General features: G+C 35.8%; 1 protein-coding gene across 2 annotated transcripts; it reads left to right on the top strand.

Moving 5' to 3' along the window:
* The first annotated feature begins 2,374 nt into the window (after positions 1 to 2,374).
* On the top strand, positions 2,375 to 15,222 carry LOC127949177 (MICAL-like protein 2). Of its 2 annotated transcripts, XM_052546168.1 has the most exons (18): positions 2,375 to 2,521; positions 2,619 to 2,792; positions 3,750 to 3,798; positions 5,700 to 5,841; positions 6,191 to 6,339; positions 6,576 to 6,703; positions 7,511 to 7,945; positions 8,750 to 9,073; positions 9,298 to 9,473; positions 9,840 to 9,888; positions 10,350 to 10,540; positions 11,041 to 11,108; positions 11,433 to 11,550; positions 11,888 to 11,990; positions 12,092 to 12,165; positions 12,423 to 12,537; positions 13,021 to 13,067; positions 14,181 to 15,222. In XM_052546168.1, the coding sequence occupies exons 2-18, from the start codon at positions 2,650 to 2,652 to the stop codon at positions 14,267 to 14,269; spliced, it is 2,400 nt and encodes a 799-aa protein (XP_052402128.1). In that variant the 5' UTR covers positions 2,375 to 2,521; positions 2,619 to 2,649; the 3' UTR covers positions 14,270 to 15,222. The 2 variants fall into 2 exon arrangements, with proteins under 2 accessions (XP_052402128.1, XP_052402127.1); XM_052546167.1 differs by having other exon boundaries at positions 2,478 to 2,792.
* The last annotated feature ends 1,193 nt before the right edge of the window (positions 15,223 to 16,415 follow it).

The raw sequence follows: 16,415 nt of genomic DNA, 5'->3' as shown, positions 1-16,415 counted from the left end.
TGCCTTGCTTTACTTCTAGCTGCCAAAGATGTGACATAACACCAATGATTGTTCTCTTTATGTCAGTTTCTGTCACCATGCTTAGGTAACTCAAGAGGGTTTTGGGAAATCGGGAACATTTTCACACACAAATTCAGTGCAAGGGTTTCCGGGAAATGGTTGAGACGCACCATGATGAGTTTTAAACATCTTTTGGCAGGCTATGTCAGCATTTCCAAACTAAATTGATTTCTTGTTTCCCCTTTAAGTCCCAATTAAGATAAAAGTATATGTGGGTTGCAGCAAGCAATTAATCAGGACTGTTTTACACCAGACCACATTTTCATACATTTTAGTACAGAATGTGGCCATAGATTTCTTTACTTATCCATCACTGTACAATGGTTTTACTAGGACTTTTTGTGTTCTGTAGCAGCCTACTGTTCACCAAGTAGATTTTAATAACATGCCATGTGAATATGGAACATTCCAATACCAATAGGGCTTTAATTAGTTAACCCTGGTTAATTCTAAACTTATCTTGCTGCACTTTACACTGCACATACTGGCTGTTCATAAACTGACGTTTCACACTAGCTACATTCCTAAACTGCAGCTCTTTTATCAGTTCATGTGTTTTTAATCACCGTTCGACATTTCCCCTCAAACGTGCGCTATCAGTTATTGTCCAGTGCACGTGAATATGGGGCACGTGGTGCAATGTGAATTTGTGAAGTCCTAACTTATATCAGAGAACCTTGGTTTTGCCTTCATTTAAACGTCAACGTTATTTGTCACCTAACTAATATGTGGTCTATTACTGACATCTATGTGTCATATAAAGAATGACAACTATAGTTAATCAGTTTATATGACCAAGTCCTGTCCAAATGTTTGACGCATTGTACTGTATTTTCACATAAATATTCTATAGTCTGCATTGTTTATTGATTATTTTGTCAAGTTTATTGATAATGTATGTACTGCAACCAAAGACTACTACTCATAGCCACATGTTGATAACTAAATATGAACAAATCAGTAGGGGGAAAAACTGGTTTCAAGTTAGTTTATTCCTTAAAACTTATAGGCTATGTTTATGTATTTAAATAGGTCAATCATATCTAAAGCACATGCCTGAATTTGTGTTTCCTTCAGTGACTCAGCGAGATTAGACAAGTCCAACTACACCTGGAGCAACACAGACACACCCATAAGAACATTTAAAGAAAACCACCTGCAGGAACACTGACCTGCCATTATGCAAATGATATTTCACCGCTGGCTGCAAAACAGGGCTGTAACAGGATTATATGAAAATATGGAATATGCATACCATTGGATTTTAGCCTTGCGTTGTGCATTGTTTTAAGCACAACACAAAGTTTTCAGACACTTAAACTGACAAAAAAGAAATTGTATTTGTAAGGAATTTATTTTTTCTGGTCTAAATGTATGTATATCAACGGTTGAAGGTGTAGGACCATAAAATGTTAATCCAATCATATTCCTCCGTCCGCAGATTATGATAGGCTGTCCTACCTGCCTGTCAATTTCTATATTTGCAAACCTCTGTGCACCTTGTTGCACACACTGGATACGTCATCAGCGCGTTCCATTATGCTGTTGCAGACACAGCGAGAATGGAAGGCGTTGTTATTGTAATATTATGAGCTTTGTACTGTAATGTTTTCTCACTGGTGCATGAGGCAATTTGACAACACTGCATTCATCTCTCCACCAATGCCATCTTTGTGTCAGTGTCACTGGTGCATTCGCCCGTGTGCATTCATGTGTTTTGGAGGAGGTGTGGCTTTGGAGAGTGATTTGCAGGGAGGGTGGGATCTTATCCTTTCCAAATTACCTTGCTATTGCCTCTTAGAAATGGCCTAACCTGCTTTAAAAGGTAGCATATAGTTTGCCAAAATAAATAAATAAAATTGAATGTAATTTACTGAAGTTGTACCAAACCTGTATGAATTTCATTCTTCCGCTGAAGACAAATTTAGTATTTTAAAGAATTTGGGTAAACAAGCAGTTGCTGGTCCCCTTTGACTTCCACAGTAATTTTTTCCATACTGTAGAAATCAATGGAGACCATTAAGGTTATCCATTTATCAATAATATTTTAGATAGATAGATAGATAGATAGATAGATAGATAGATAGATAGATAGATAGATAGATAGATAGATAGATAGATAGATAGATGAGTTTTGATATTTTGTACTGAAACTACTGAAATTACATGTGTAACATTAGTAACCACTGAAATGAAAATGATTTTCCAAGATTACCATCATACTGCCATAAATAAGTTTTTTGTTGTTGTTGTTGTTTTGTTTGGTAGGCTATTTATGTGTTTAATCTTTGTACACGAATCATCAGTATATGGTAGACTATATAGGTGCCATGTGGTGCAATTTAAGGGAAGTCATTTATTAAACGTTTACCTATGACTCCACCCATGAGTACGTCATAAGTTTTCAGGAGTTTCAGGGGTTTCTCCATTGGGACAGCTGACGGTGAGATCACTTGAGTGGGTAAGTGAAAATCAAAAGCGTCCCACAGTTCAGCGTTCCGTTTGTGTGTGTGGCACATTGGAAGAGAGCAATTTCAGATTCAGTGTTCGGTTTAAAGTGCTGCTCTCGAGTTCAGTCGCATTCGAACCATGGCTGCTGTGAAGGCGCTTCAACAGTGGTGCAAAATCCAGTGTGAAGGCTATCGGGACGTGTCGATTACCAACATGACAACATCTTTCCGGGACGGTCTGGCTTTCTGCGCTCTAATTCACAAACACAGACCGGACTTGATGTAAGTAACAGCCTCCCCACAGCGAACGAGAGCGCGGTTTAGCGCTGCATTGTCCTCCGAAAACGACAACATATGAACTTTGGACGAAAATTGAAACGCTTATCATTCAAACGTAGAGTTTGTTAACAGTTTATAGTTCGTTTAAGACTTTAGAACATTTAGAACTGTGGTTCAAAACAAAAGACGCCTTTGAACTTAAGACGAGGACATAAACATATTTTAGTAATTCAGAACGTCGAGAACGTGACGGCATCAGTAAAAGTTTCAGTACTTGGAAAAATAAGAACACTCAAAATGTTTTAATTTAAACTTAGGGAATGTATAACTTAGGGGAAAAAGAACATTAGAACTTTTAGACCTTAATAAAAACTTTAGAACGAAGTAGAAACTGATACCTTAGAACTGAATCTGAGCTTGGACATGTTTAGTAGGCTACTGAAATACTTTTAAGATAAGAACAAAACAACTTTTTGAATTCAGGACCTGGGGCCTGTTTCATGAAACAAGTTTACCAAATAAGCCAGGTTTATTTCAGTTGGTTCATTTTTATTTGGTTCAAAATTCAGTCTAACTGAAATAAGCCTGGCTTATTTGGTAAACTTGTTTTATGAAACTGGCCCCAGAACATTAGCAGTTATGTTATATTAAAACTTAATATGAACATAAGAATATATGAACTTTTAAAAATTTGGACTAGAAGTTACAATGAGGATATTGGAGCTTTTAGGACTATATACAAAATCATAAATACTTATTTTAGGTTTAATGCAACTGATTTTGTTTTTGAAAAACTAATAGCACCATTAATCTTAACATTCGACTTGTTTAAACTTGACAGACTGCATGCTTGTGGTTGTGTTTGTATTAATGTCAGATGTATATTGTTAATATTGGCATGGGGAAAATACCATTTGTTTACTCATGTACTCTTGTCTCAAATTGTCTGCTCTCTTGCAGAGACTTTAACTCTTTGAGCAAGGAAAATGTCTATGAAAACAATAAACAGGTAAGATTGCTCACTTTATAAAATGGTCTCTCTTCTAACGTTCATCACTTCTTTCTATTGTTGCAGTTACCATAACATTTTACATTCCGTTTATCCATTTCATTGTTAAAAATATTTTTTTTATTCATTTTGAATACCTGCCTTTGGTATCTTTCGATTATCATAACTGTCACAACAATAGTTAACAATAAACTTTTCCTCATATGACCGTTCTTGGAGGATAAAAAAATATATAGGTTCTATAGAGTACTATTTTGGTTTATGAGTGGTTTAAAGCATTTATACTTTTTTTTTTTTTTTTTCTAAAGATGAAAAGTTATTTTTTTTTTTTTCAAGTTAAATGCTCCCCTAGGCCTTAGCATGTATGTTTTTTTGTCAGAGCAGTAGAGCAAAACAACTGAATCAGCTTGAAGTGTTCTGGGAAATGCCTTCATTCCATAAAGGTCACAACCCTATCATGTTAACAGTTAGCAAGTTTCCTAGACCTCTCGTAGAGCTATTGGTCCTATGTGTGGTTGACCAGGATCAAGATCTGAAACAGCCGCATATTTAAGGCCTATTTCTGTGGTTTCTTCTGTTTTCGCAACAGCTGAATCACATGTGGAGTTGTTGTAGGCCATAATAAATCATCATCTGCAGACTCTTATGTTCCTGTTTCCACGGAAAAGGAATGGGATCCAAAAAGGTCATTGTTGTGAAAGAGACAATACAAAAGCACATAATGAAAAGTACTGCAAAGGAAATGCTAATAAACAGCTTTGTGAGTATGTAAGGATGTCACTCTCTCTCTCTTTTTTTTTTTTTTTTTTTTTTTTGTAAATGGAGCTAGTGTGACAAAGACAGTGAAAATGAAAGTGTTAACCGTTAAGATAAGGTAACGCATGGTTAACAGGGTGGAGATTCAGTATCAGGTAAAAGAGAAAGCTTGCACAAGACCGAGTGTTCAACGTTTCGTTTGTCAAACTATGCAGTGGTGCAAAGGCAATGAAATGTTTTGTTCCCTCTCATTGCAATGCTCTGTTATGTGAGAAAACATGTCTGATACAAAAAATAAGTCTTAACATTCTTCGTTATTAGCTAACAGTAACTTTGGCGTGAGAATTTTAGTAATGATCTGTAGTGGTTTCCAGCTTTTACATCTAGATTTATGGTCTTTGAATCACATTACATGTTGTGTGAGAAGTTTTTAATGAATCTTTACTGAGAAATACCTCCCCTTTTATTGCTCTTGATTTTAATCTAGATGGTTTTCTCATTCTCTCTTTCCTTGTTCATGTCTGCGCTTGTTTATTTTTGATGGAAGCTTTTTTTTCTCCTAAAGAAATCCGGGCCAAGTTGACATTTTTGTGTGTGTATAATGGGCACGGAGGAATTGTAGTTTAACCACTTAGTGCCTCTAGATGGAAAATCACCACAAATTACAAACTTGCTCAACCATTCATCATTGTAGCATTGTGAATTATACATGAGCTAAAAGCTGATCTGCTGACATAGTCACACTATTATGAGTAATAGTGACCAGACAAAGAAAATAAAAAGTCCCTGTTTTGGTATATAAGGTCAAGCAATATTTTCTGTGTAAGAGCTAATACAAAGCAGAAATACAGTTGTTTAATGTGTAAAAAGCGCTTAAATTGTCAAATTCCTTGTCTATTCCCAGTTAATGTTTGGTTTTACTCGAGTTCTTCCTCTTTTGCAGCCTGTAGATATCAAACATCTCTTAAAATCCGGAATTATTATTATTTTTTTTTTTGCAGTCCTTAGTAATTGATGATAGGGGTGAATACATTTGAACTCGTTCAGTATGAAATCCTCAAATTCTTCTGCCACGCAGATGTTTCCCTCTTGTGTAAATATTTTTTTTTTTTCTTTTTTTGTCATTTTATGAATTTATTGACCAGGCTTTCGAGGTGGCAGAGAATGAGTTGGGTATTCCTGCCTTGCTGGATGCCGAAGACATGGTGGCTTTACGAGTGCCTGATCGCCTCAGCATCCTGACCTATGTGTCCCAGTACTACAATTATTTCCATGGACGCTCTCCTAGTAAGACATATACATGACAAATAGTACTGTAACTGTATAACTGTTATCCACCCAGTTTACAAAAGTTAAGATTGTGTTCAGACATACAGATATCCAGAAGCCATACAACTTAATCTTGAGATCCAAGCTATGTTCAAAAAAGTGCAGTGTAAAGAAAGGATAATATAAATGGTAGCATAATGTGAAACCTTAGGAGTTTTATAACCCTGCAGACTGAAGTAAACCAGATTTTTGCAATTCCATTTAGTGCCTCCAGTGATTCAGAAATGACAGCCTTCACTTTTAAACCTAATTAGGACCCTGTCAATTTTTAGCATTGCTAAAATAATTTCACTTTGTGGATGTGCAGTTGGAGGTATGGCAGGAATTAAAAGACCAGCTGAAGAGTCTAATGAAGCGCCATCTGAGAAGAAGAACCCACCTGTCACCGCTAAAGTGTTTCCCTCCCCTAAACCAGCCACAGAGAACAAGACGCCTAAACCAGAAAACGAAAACAAGGTACACTACGTAACTCCTGACACCTGTCAGCTCACATGGGAACTTCGGTAGTTCTGTATTTCTGGTGTGTGTGCGAGTGTGTGTAATGCAAATTCATGGGTACATAACAAACCTTGTCTTGGGTTACATACTTCTGATATGATAACTTATGTCAAATATTGGTATAAACAAATCTTATATTGAGGTATTGTTTGCACAGTGCTTCATGACTAATTATTTTTTTTCATAATTTCCAGAGAGAAGTTTTGGCAGAACGTGCCAATAAAACGACTCTGAGCAGCAGTTGTAACGTGTGCCACCAGCACGTTCACCTTGTGCAGCGCCACCTAGTAGATGGGAAACTGTACCACAGGAACTGCTTTAAGTCAGTTCTATTAAGTTATTTCATTATATTATCAAAAGTGATGCTTTAAATACTTTAAAATGTTACAGATTTCTATTCAAAATGAATTTTGTATTCATCAAAACTGATCATGTTTCCAGAAAAGTATTAAGCAGCAAAAAGGATTTCAACATTGATACGAAGAAGCATTGTTAGTAATTGAGCACCAATAATAACTGCTCATATCTGAGCACCACATCAGCTTATTAGAATGATTTCTGAAGGATCAGATGCTGAAGACTGGTGTAATGATGATAAAAAATGAGCTTTGCATCATAGAAATAAATGACATTAAAGCGTATCAAAAAAACAGTTGTTTATACTTCCCAATATTGCATATTTTTGATCAAATAAATGCAGCCTTGGTAACATAAGATAAAGGGATTTTTTTTTTATTCCAATCTTTTGACAGGTTGTGTATGTAAATGCATCCACCACACATGACTAGTGAATCATGTATATAATGCTTAAATTTCCATCATAATGATTTAATTTGAGCAGTGTAATTTGGGAACGTTTTTGTAATGGCTGACTTTCAGTTGAAATAGTTTTATATATTCCTTTAATTGTTTGCTGTATGGCAGCTATTATAGGGTTCATTGTTTTGTGTTCAGTCAGCTGATCATTTAGCAGAATACCAGTGAATAATAGCAGTGACACTTTTTTTTTGTCATGTCAAAAAGGGAGTGAAGATCATCTCCTGATGTTTTTAGAAAGTCTTTTCATTATCAGATCTAAGTATAGAATATTTTTTTCTGTTTTGTTAATGATGAACTCTCTATTCAACAGATGCAAAGAGTGTTCCACTATTCTTCTCTCTGGCACGTACAAGCCTGGAAAAGCAGCGGGAACTTTCATCTGCAAGACACACACAAGCATAGAGAAGCCTGTAACCGTCCCGACTACACACATCACCGTGACTCCACCAAAAACACCATCCACATTTATAAGCAAGACTGACCAGAATGCATCAGGAGATACTGGAAAAACTGGTTTAACACCTAACACATCTAAACCAAGCTGGTTGGCCAATAAAAGTGACCGTGTACCCGCTCGTGAGTTAACTGCCACACCTACTCCAGCGGTTCGGCTCACACCAGCACCAAAAACAACTCCAGCACCAGAGACTACAACTGTGAAGACCTCCTTTAGCCCCCGAACACCCACAGAGTCTCTTAAACCAGCAGGCAACAGTGTAGAGAAGAACCAAGAAGCCAGAAAGAGGTGAATGTCTTTCAGTTTACTATTCTGATATTTTATTGGATCACTGTTGTTAAGTGAAACTATATATATATAATGCCAGAAATGCACACCATTTTTGTTTTTAAATAAAGCTAAAATAAATAAAAAAATATGCTAATTCAAACTATTAATAAATAAAATTATGGTATATAAATAATTGTACTTATTTTTTACTTTGGATCAGGAAAAGGGTCTGTATTAGACTGGTGAAGGGGTAATGTTCCAGCAGGCTAAATTACATAAAATATGGTTTCTAAGAATTTCATGTTTTATCGCTGATCATTGGAGAGTGTTTAAAATATTATTTTTATTCATGTTGCAAGATATATTGGTGCCATGTCAGTACATATTACATTCCATATTTTATTGGAAATGGTCAAAACGGAACATAACATCCAGAATTGAATAATAATTATTATTATTGTTTTAAAATATTTAATTCCCTTTACCATCATCTAACACTCCCTTTTAAAAATCTAATAACACTGCAATTCTCAAAATCAATATCCATTTTCATACTGTACTTTATAATGTTGTGAAGGCTAAATCACTTTGCATTTATACCATTCATTTTTTTTCAGATTATTATTAAAATGTATTTTACTATTAGTAGTAGTAGTAGTAGTAGTATCAATAATAATAAAATCATAATATTTATACACTTATTTAGACAAAATTTAGTTTTAATGGTTATGTTCAATAACCATAATGGCCACATGAAAATGGCAGGCTTGTTGAAATGACTAGAACCTTAATATTGTTTTTTTTCTTTCTTTCTTTGGCTAGGTTCTTTGAGTCATGCAGCAGTCCCAGCAGTAATGTGCCTGCCAGTAAGAGCACCCCATCATACACCTCAACTATATCTGTGAGTCCAGCAAATGTTCAAACTCCTACACCAGAGAGCACTGCACCTAGAGCCACTGCAGGAGCCGCAGCTGGTAGAGGTAGAGTCCTGCTGCGTGTGGGAGATGGGCCAAAAACACAGGACACCGAAAAAGAGAAGGAGAATGAAAAGGAGAAAGCCAAAACTGTGATCGGCAAGATGGTGACCGTGGAAAAGAATAACAACAACTCTCATCAGAGTCAAGCTGGGCTGAAAGCAAACAACAGGTGAGCTAGATTCACCTTTATCATTCACACATTACATAGCTGGCATATATTTTATGACTTGTTTTCACAGGGTGTGGTGTACAAGGGTCATTAATGAAACCGAATTATAGCCTTTATGTACTCAAGCATGTCGAGGATTGTTTAAATTCATGTTTTGTGGACATGTTTGTATAAAAAGGTATGTCCATCATTAACACAATCTCTCCTCACTTTGGTTTCTATAGTAATGTTTCCCCTGTGGAGTCTGGTGCTAAAGGCCCCTCAGGTAGGGTGCGTCTCAAAGCACTGGATACCAGCGTGGAACCTACTGCCCCGGCTGCTGCAGCGCCGTCCTGGATCAAAGATAATACCTTAAATAAAACCTCCAGGCCTGCGAGCACGGTGTCGTTTAACAGCAAGGGTGAGGAAGACACACCTGGTGCACTGATAACATACAGACATTGATCTTGGGCATTTTGCTTGATGGATTTTTAACATTTTTAATTGTTAGACATTACAAATGTCATTACTGTCAAATCTGATTATGTGCATCCTAAATAGAAGTTGAAAATCTTACTTGTGCCACATTTTAGGACAGTAGTGTAGTTGTAAGCCAAAATTCAGATTTAATTTATTAATACAAATTTTATTGTAAGACCAACAAAGAAGTTGATGTAGGAACGGTTTCTTCCTAAACCGTCTAAGAACGATAACCAAAATTTTCTCATTTTTTAAAATGTCTACTATGTCCATTTCTAAATGAATTTTTTTTTAAATGTCCTTTCAGAAAACGATACAGCTCCGTCTGATTGGAGGTCCAGGCTCAAGCCTGTAAAGTAAGTTTAAAGTGCTTGTTTCTCTCTAAATGAAATGTGCTTTTGATCTTTACTAATACTGTCTTGTTCTTTAATATCTTTTTCTTTCTCCTTTTAAATCATTTAATAACATCTTTAACCAAATCATCCTGCTCTTCATTGATTAACTGATTGGTTCTCCAGACAGTCTGTCCCTCCCATTCCTTCACGCTCTCTTGTGATTGGTTTTGATTGGCGCGTAAACCTGCTGCGCCCAATAAGACCGGCAGTGGGTCGTATCTGAAAGTCCCCAAAGCAATAGAGCTCAGTACACAAGCACCCCCCCCCCCATGAAGATCTTTCACCTGTAACTGCCCCTTTAACATGCCTCGCCCTCCCAAACTTTCACCTGTCAGAGGTGAGAGAAGCCATGCTGAACATTTAGTTTCTGAGAAACAAAACGGAAAAGTTTCATATCTTCTCATCTCTTTTCCTTTTTATAGAACTGTCGGTTCCACAGAAAACACTGGCTCACCCTCCAAGAAGCCAGAAGCAGCTTCCTCTCCACGGGCATCTGGTCTGGGAATCTCCCAGACATCGGTTCCTGCACCATCTACCACAACCATCACCATTAGCATCAACTCGCCCAAAGCTCCCTCACCTAGCCCGATGAAAAACGGGACTAAAGCTAGTGGTAAGATCTTAGGAAAATTGGTTTCAGCTATAAGTTTGTTTTTAGTCTAATGTTATTTCATTTCGGCTTTATTTTACTTACTGAAAAACGATTAAGTTTTAGTTAACAATAACAACAATAACAAAAACACTTGTTTGAATGTATCTTGTTTTAATGATGTTAAAATGTTGTCATTATTACTGTGAAACAAAATCAAGATACTGATTTTATTTTTGCAGTGTATTAGAACCATTTTTACACATCAGGTTATGAACATAGTCCTTCAGTGTCACACATGCATGTTTTTTTTTTTTTTTCATATGGTACCATGTCCAAAAACTATGCAAATAAAGTTATACTTTCTGTAAGGATCCCACGTACAGCCAAACATGCATTATATACTAGCATGAACAATTAATTGCATTTAAATGAATAAAGGAGCACTGCATGTTGTATATTTGATTCTTAGTTTCTCTAGTTCTCTGTTCATCTGTGTGTTTTCATCTCTGTCTGTCTACTAGACTCCAGCAGTGGCAGCATCATATCTCCTGGTAGTCCTTCAGACACTGAAACTCACAAATTGCAAAAGGTGTGTGGCAAAACAATAATTACATGTGTTATCTGGTCTTGTGCATTTCTGTCTGCACTGATGTGTGTGAGTGTTGAGGAGATACTTTTTCAAGGGGCCCATTTAGACTATTTTGGAGGGTCAAAAGGACCTTTGGGGCACAGTTATCTTTGAATAGTTGAATACTGTTAGAATCAAAATAGTGACTTCATAGTAAGCAAGTCTTTTCACTCCTCTGATAGAATAGAAGAGCATTGAAATTAATAAATAAACCATTAATGATCTGTACAAAGTCGTTTGTGCAGAAAGTCCATGTTTGATGTATTGTGTGTCTGTTTGCTTTAGCCGGGTTACATTCCGAAGGAAGACATTCAAAAAGAACTGAAGGAAATCGAGATGAATATGAACGAGCTGGAGAAAAGAGGAGTAGAGCTGGAAAAACAACTTCGACAATGTGATGAGGGTCTGTACACACACACACTCTTAAAAGCGGCTCTTTTACAAATAATAAAAGAATGAATAGCCTTGTCAGATCCACTTCTCAGACAATCACATTATAAAGGAAGAATTATTTTACTGTGTCCATTTATCTTGCAAAACAAATGGATTTTATGAATTTGAAAATTTAGCAACTTTTTATATATATATATATATATAATTCAAAGTCTAGATGTTGTCCTATGGTGCTCCAGCAGGTGGAGACAAATCTTGCAAATGTGGATTTTCAACTCTTAACACGTCTTAGACTAAACAAATGCAATTATGTTTAAAGAAATCTTGTATTTTGTTTGTTTCTTCAGAAGGACAAGAGGACACATTAATGAATGACTTAATGGTGGACTGGTTTACCCTCATCAGAAACAAACAGGTCTACATGAGACGCGAATCCGAGCTTGTGTACATGTATGTGTAAAACATTGACTTACTGGAATGCTGATAGTGAATATCTTTTATTTCTGAATATGCATTAAACGCTTAAATTATCTGTGACTGTGTTCTGATAGTGCCAAGACACAGGATCTAGAGGAAGAGCAACCCAGTGTTGAGGCCGAACTCAGGAAACTGCTGGACAAGCCAGGTTTGTCCAACACTGGAAAAAGTCAAACATCATTTGTTTGCAGATGCCACTTGATCAAACACTTTGTTTGTGTAGTGCAATGGCACTCGTACTTTTTGGGGTTACTGTATCACAGGAGGATGATGACGCTTTGTGTAGACAGTTGTAAACTGATTGTGTGATTTGGGTAATTTAATCTACTTTTCTTTAAGAGATCAAAAGCTTCATATCACTTGTGTAATCTAATCTAGCTATTTAATGATGTTTCTATCCTGTAGACCATCTGAAGACATCTTGGGATCGTAAACGAGAAGAAGAGCTGATGGAGAAACTTGTGGGGATTGTGAACGACAGGAACGCTATAGTGGAGGGACTGGATGAAGACAGACTGAGGTGTGCAACACGCATCATATCCACTTTCCCTGGTTACTTCAGCAGAAGATAGAAGTTACGAAATATTGATGGAAAAAAAAACTTGAAGATTTATAATAATATGCACAGTATGACTAAATACATTCATTAAAGTACATAGGCTAGCTATGTATATATCTTTGTTTTATTTATTTATTATTATTACACACACACACACACACACACACACACACACACATGTGTATATGTATGCACAGGTGCATCTCAATAAATCAGAATGTCATGGGAAATTTTATTTCAGTAATTCAACTCAAATTGTGAAACTTGTGTGTTAAATAAATTCAGTTCACACAGACTGAAACAGTTTAAGTCTTTAGTCCTGTTAATTGTGAGGATTTTGGCTCACTTTTAACAAAAACCCAGAGTTTTTTCCCCAGAGTGCTATTGCATATCTAAACTTACTAAATGTGACATTTGTGAATCATCTTATCCTTCTATCTACAGGGAGGAAGAGGAGGATGAGCAGCTGAATAAGATGATGGAGAATCTTGGTAGGTATAATTATGTATATATTATGACTGTTATGTAGCATTAAAACCTGAGATTAAAAATACATTTTCCCTTTACCTTTTGAAAAAGGAAGAGGAAATTCTTCAAAATATTTAAGCTTAATAAATAATATTTTCATGAATCCAACATTTAAAGTTTCTCAAAAACATGACAATTTCTTATTTTACAAGGAATTACATTACATTTTTCTCTAGATAGAAATGGATTACTCTGCACCAGCTGGCTCTGATTGTAAAGAGACAGAAATTTGCAGCCAACTCTATTTATTATGGTCCATTGAATGTCTGTGGGATGATTCAAAATGAACATCCCTTCCTGTTTGCAAATAATAAGAGGCTGGCAGGCAAGAGACAATTGTTTATTGTCACCATTTGTTCACTGATGGCAGAGAGAATCATTATTGGTAATGTTTAGTGTCTGTTTCTAGTCAACATAATATAAATTAATATTTAGTTTAATATGGTAAAACTGGTTGCACATGAGATTTCTACTCAAGGCCAACATTGTAAATAAGCCACTGCAATCTAATGTGCTAAATACAGAAAAGTTTTCTAATAAAAAATTGTATTAATTGCACAATACTATTTGCACTTTTAACAAAGCAGTTCAGAGGTTGAGCAAAGTATTTCTATCCCTGATGTTAAAACTAAAGTTTTTCTTTTTGAAATAACTGCCACCTGTGCAACTCTCCTCCCACCGACTCAAAGTGCTTTGAATCTTTGGAGTAATTGCTCCTTGCATGTTTAAATATTCCACGATTTGAAAGGCCAAACAGGAAAAGTAATGCAACCCATTTTGAATTAATGATCACTAATGGAAACCATAGGTATCTAGCCTTGGCTGATGATCCGTCTGCCTTTTCGAAGCTAAAATTACTTATAATAAAATATATAATTTACCCACCCAATTAAACCAATGCATAAATGTGGGCAAAAGTCATAACCATTTGCAATTCATGACATAAAAACTGCCGGATGGACCTAAGAGCTGTTACTGATGTTCTGTGGTCACCATTAGTAAATGACCCCTTGGTTTCTTGAAATGAACTTTCTGTACCTGGCAGTTAACTGTGGGTTATGCTTTGCCATTTGCAGATATGAAGAAAGAAAAGGTAAAAGGCAAGAGAAAATCCATAACGCGGTGGTTTAGTCTGAGAAGTAAACGGCCGTCCACAGAGGACTGATCCTCATGAAAAGGGGTGTGTGTGTGTGTGTGTGTTTTGTCCCAGATCGAATGTTTCCGCTGCAGCTTGAGGTCAGGCCACTAAATCTTAAGTGCAGTTAAACAGGCTTCAACAAATGTTTTGTGTGTGTGTGTGTGTGAAATTACATCATTATATATTTTCTCACACTTTTTTTTAACATACTTTTGCACCTTTTTATGTCTCCTCGTCTCTTGTCATTGTGGGTGTGATTTGTGCATTTGTTAACAAACATTTTGCACTTGAACCCTTTGTATACTGTTGACTGTATCTCTTAGTGTTTCATTAGGGAATTGGACAGTTTTGAGAGAAATGAAGTCATACTGATTCATATTGGATCAAAGTTAAAAAGGGACAGGTTAAGGTCCGACTCCAACTGAATTAACTTTTTACAATGTATTTTAAATTGAGAATATCACTAATTTTCGCTGGAAACTATCCTGTTAAATCATTTTAATGGTGTATTATCCTGGCACATTTCTACTGTCTCAACAGCAGGGGGCAGACAGTGACTGATTTCAGCTACAGGACACTGTATGCCATGATCTCTCAACAACCTTTGAAAGAACTGATTTAATAGGGTCTCTGTTTAAGACTGTTAGGATTCATCATTTTGTTTCATCAGTCACTAGGATCATACTTTTAACCACTGTCCAGGTAGTTTTTTATTGAGGTTTTTTTTTTTCCTGGGTTTACCATAAATACGAATTGTTTTCATATGATCTGCACTTTTTGTTTTAAATGTTCTTGCTCTCTTTAAACTGTATTTTATCAAAGCTACAATGTGTGTAACAAACTGTTTAGCTGTTTGTACCAAAGTAGTTGCCTAACTGTTTGTGATTTAAGCTGAAAGGTCTCTATTTTTTTACCCAGTGCCCAGCATTTAATTTCAAACCTCTATATTCTGTACAATAAATTTTAATCGTCAACATGAATGCCTTTATATTTTTAGTCCATCTGCAGTTATTAAATGATTACACCTAGTTGTTTCTCTCTTCCATTAGCAAAGCACATGCAAAAATTTACCTTTAACTTGGAAATGTAGTTGTGCTAAAATGTCACCTTTTATTATCTTCATATAATTGTAAAATGTGTTTTAATAGTAACTTTCAGTAACACATTTTTTCTATATAAAATGTTTTCTCCATTATGCAAAGTTTTTACATGTTGTTGTTTTTTCTTGAAGTCGTAAAACAATTTCTGATAAAAAATACAGTAAAATACTATATTAATTTAAAATAACTTTTCTATATAAATAGATTTTAAAATGCTAGCCCTGTGATGCTAAAGCAGAATTTTCAGCATCATTACTTAAGATATTTTAGATTTTTTTTTATTATTATTTAAAAGCTTAACTTTTCTTATGTAAAATAACATACTTTATAACTGTTCTTGTCTCATGTGTCAATGACCCAACTATATTGACACTTAGACACTAAAAATTCCTGAACAACTGGAAGTGAACACTTTTGGAAAACCCACAGTGCAGAGTTTTATAATAAACTAAATACTTGGACTACTTTTGGGGATTCCCTATGAAACTGACTAGGTACACACTGTGTCTATGTAAACCCTTACCTGACCAAGATCCTTCTTAATGCATTTTAGCATTTCTGTGTCTTGCAGCATGTTTGCTGGCTTCTAATGCATACAGAGTTATTCCGGTTCTTTATCTGTTTGGCTTTGTCGTTCAGTGAAAAAAATCTGCTGCGACAGATTATAGAGCATGTGAGACCACAAGAATAGGAATGCTAACATATGCTAATGTATGTGTTGACTCTGTCAGCGCTGATATGGCGAGTGGATTACCTGTGTTCCCTTATATCTGATCCACTGAAAGCGTCTACAGCCGAGGACACCCCATTGAGCTTTACATGCGCCGCTGCCTTTGATATGCATTTATGCTAAGAGTGTTTGTTTGCTGCTGCTTGAATCGAGTGATGAATATAGATTTGCTCAAGTGATCCTCTATAGTGTAAGGCCCACTTACACCAATGACCATAATTAAAAAGATGTTATAATTTTGCAAATTTTGCAAGAATAGATAAATCCTTAAACGATGCAGAGGTAAAAATGATATATATTTTTTGTTTGTTTTCAGCTGATGAACAAAAACACTGACAGCCAA

The sequence above is a fragment of the Carassius gibelio genome, chromosome B1 (assembly GCF_023724105.1).
Source record: "Carassius gibelio isolate Cgi1373 ecotype wild population from Czech Republic chromosome B1, carGib1.2-hapl.c, whole genome shotgun sequence".
In the NCBI taxonomy this organism is placed as follows: domain Eukaryota; kingdom Metazoa; phylum Chordata; class Actinopteri; order Cypriniformes; family Cyprinidae; genus Carassius; species Carassius gibelio.
The sequence above is the reverse complement of the archived record's forward strand: the minus strand, read 5'-3'. Positions and strand labels throughout refer to the sequence as shown.